The 2,500-nt window shown below is 33.8% G+C and overlaps 1 protein-coding gene across 1 annotated transcript in view; it reads right to left on the bottom strand.

Moving 5' to 3' along the window:
• Nucleotides 1–570: 570 nt before the first annotated feature.
• gata4 (GATA binding protein 4) overlaps nt 571–2,500 on the bottom strand; it is a 12,358-nt gene continuing 10,428 nt past the window's right edge. Inside the window, exon 6 of the mRNA XM_079639351.1 lies at nt 571–2,120. Within this exon, the coding sequence (XP_079495477.1) occupies nt 2,004–2,120 (117 nt within the window). The 3' untranslated portion in view covers nt 571–2,003. The remainder of the gene's footprint in view (nt 2,121–2,500) is intronic.

Here is a 2,500-nt window from a genome sequence, read left to right as displayed (position 1 = left end):
TTTTTTTCACTGTATTTATTTACTCAAGATTATTTTGGAAAGATTAAGAAACCTTTATTAGTAGAAAACTGAAGTGTATATGATAGAAATGTGTATTTTATGTGCTTTCTATACTCAGAATGACAATGTAATGTAATGTAAATGTAAAGAAAAACATATTATACAGTTATTTATTTTGTTAAGAAAAATACCATATACATAAAAAGAAGTGGGCTCAATGCAAACCAAATTTTTCACATTTTAAAAATGAATTATATGTAAATCTTTTAGAAAACAAAAAAGCAAAAACTAAAGTTTTATGTAATTTTTTTGTTATTTATTTTCTTTTAATTTCCTGGCAGCTAATGTATGATAATATGAATATGTAATATCTCTTGTTCTCATGGCATTGAATTAATATTTTTTTTTTAAATAGAATCACTTCAGCTGCAAATGAGATCTGAAGCATTAAAAATAATGAAATATATAATCTGTAAGACTGATATGGTTTAATATAATATAAAATCTGTAACTTTTTATTTATTATTGTGCATAATGTGTATGTATTGTGAATATGAACTTGATTCAAGAACACATCGTTACAATAATAATAATTTTACATATGCATTAACAGATATATTTCTCAAAAATGTTTATTAGTCTTTGACAAATAAAAAATGACTTGGTCAGTTATTAGTCTTTGATTGTTGAATTATTGTGTAACTTTATTACACATATTTTTGGGCATTTAAAGACACGGAAAACATATGAACTTAGAATTATAAGCATTTAATCTAATTTTCACATATGTTGTGTGTTTTAAAAACATGGAGTGAGTTGTTTGGCATACATACAGTTATATACACTTAATACTATATAGAATACAAGAGAAGAATTACATATGGACTATTTTCTTTACAGGCTAAAGAGAAAAAGCGAATGTAAAATAAGAGTTTAATGGACTTTACAAGCAGTTTGTCTCCTTTCCCGTCAGAAAGCAAAACTGTAACCCTGTTTACTCTAGAAATAAATACAAGAATTGAAATTAAAGGAGTTCAGCTGCGATAAAGATATTAAAAGGAAGTTAAAATGCGGTGAAAGTTATTTTAAAAATGATTTGAGAAAGTGGCTTTCAGGACAGAAAGTTAGTCGATGAGATGCGTTCGGAAAAACAGTCAAAATGATATCTGCACATGGACATTAATAACAATACGTGACTCTGGATCACAAACCCAGTCTGGAGCCGCACGGGTATATCTGTGGCAATAGCAACTATACATTGTATGGGTCAAAATTATCCATTTTTCTTTTATGCCAAAAATCATGAGGATATTAAGATCATGTTCCATGAAGATATTTAGTAAATGCCCTACCGTAAATATATAAAACATGTATTTGTGTGAGTGAATGCAGCACAATCGTGAACATAAATGCACAACTTTAAAGGAGATTTTCTCAATGTTTACATTTTTTTGCTCCTCAGATTCCAGATTTTCAATAGTTGTGTCTCGACCAAATATTGTCCTATCCTAACACACCACACATCAGTGGAGAGATTATTTATCCAGCTTTCGGATTATGTATAAATCTCAATTTTGAAAATATTGACCCATGTGACTGGTTTTGTGGTCCAGGGTCACGTATTCATGACACTGAAAATAAAGCTTTCCCAGCAGATATGGCGTGAAGGAGAGAGAGAATGATCCAGTAAAGTACAGTAGGAGTGCTTTGAGCTTCACTTAAATATAGTTTCTGAAGAGCAACTGCAAAAAAATAGCAACATTTTTACATTTCAGGAGAAAAGTGTTTACATGATAAACACGCTCATCTACGACCATCTGAACATCATCTGAACGGTTTAAAATAACGAAACCAAGATGTGTAGAGTACACACAGTACACTCGACCACACAGCTTATAATGCTCTCGGGACTCGAGCGTCTCTGGTTCCTGCGAGAGTCCTCAATCAGGTCCTGTGTTTTCTGCGACTGATCTGTTGACCACGAGATGAAGCGCCCCGGCTCCTCACGCCAGGATCAGGCTGTTCCACACGTCACTTTTGGAGCCGGAAGATCCTCCGGGAGAGAGTTTGAGAGCAGATCCGGCGCTCGGAGTTCCCATGTACGCCGGAAACGCAGAGACCTGGAGACAGAGGAGAAATTTAATAGATGAGTACCCGTATTTTCCGGAGTATAAGTCGCTCCTGAGTATAAGTCGCATCAGTCAAAAACTGCGTCATGAAGAGGAAAAAAACATATATAAGTTCTAAAATAATTAGAAATTTATTTCACAAAATCCAAGACCAAGAACAGACATTTAATCTGGAAAGGCGAGTTATTCAGCTCCACAACAGCACACAGAACAACAGCTGAATAGTGTCCGGTGTGTTAGCGTAACACATTAACAGTTATTCAGCTACACAATATTAGCATAAAGAACATATACCTGAGGCTGAATAGGCTAAACTAACATTAGCCAGCGAGTCCAACAAGTTACCGGTCAGCAAGTTCCCCAAACTCCCG

The sequence above is a fragment of the Phoxinus phoxinus genome (assembly GCF_949152265.1).
Source record: "Phoxinus phoxinus genome assembly, chromosome: 16".
NCBI lineage: Eukaryota > Metazoa > Chordata > Actinopteri > Cypriniformes > Leuciscidae > Phoxinus > Phoxinus phoxinus.
This window is presented reverse-complemented; position numbering and strand designations above follow the sequence as displayed.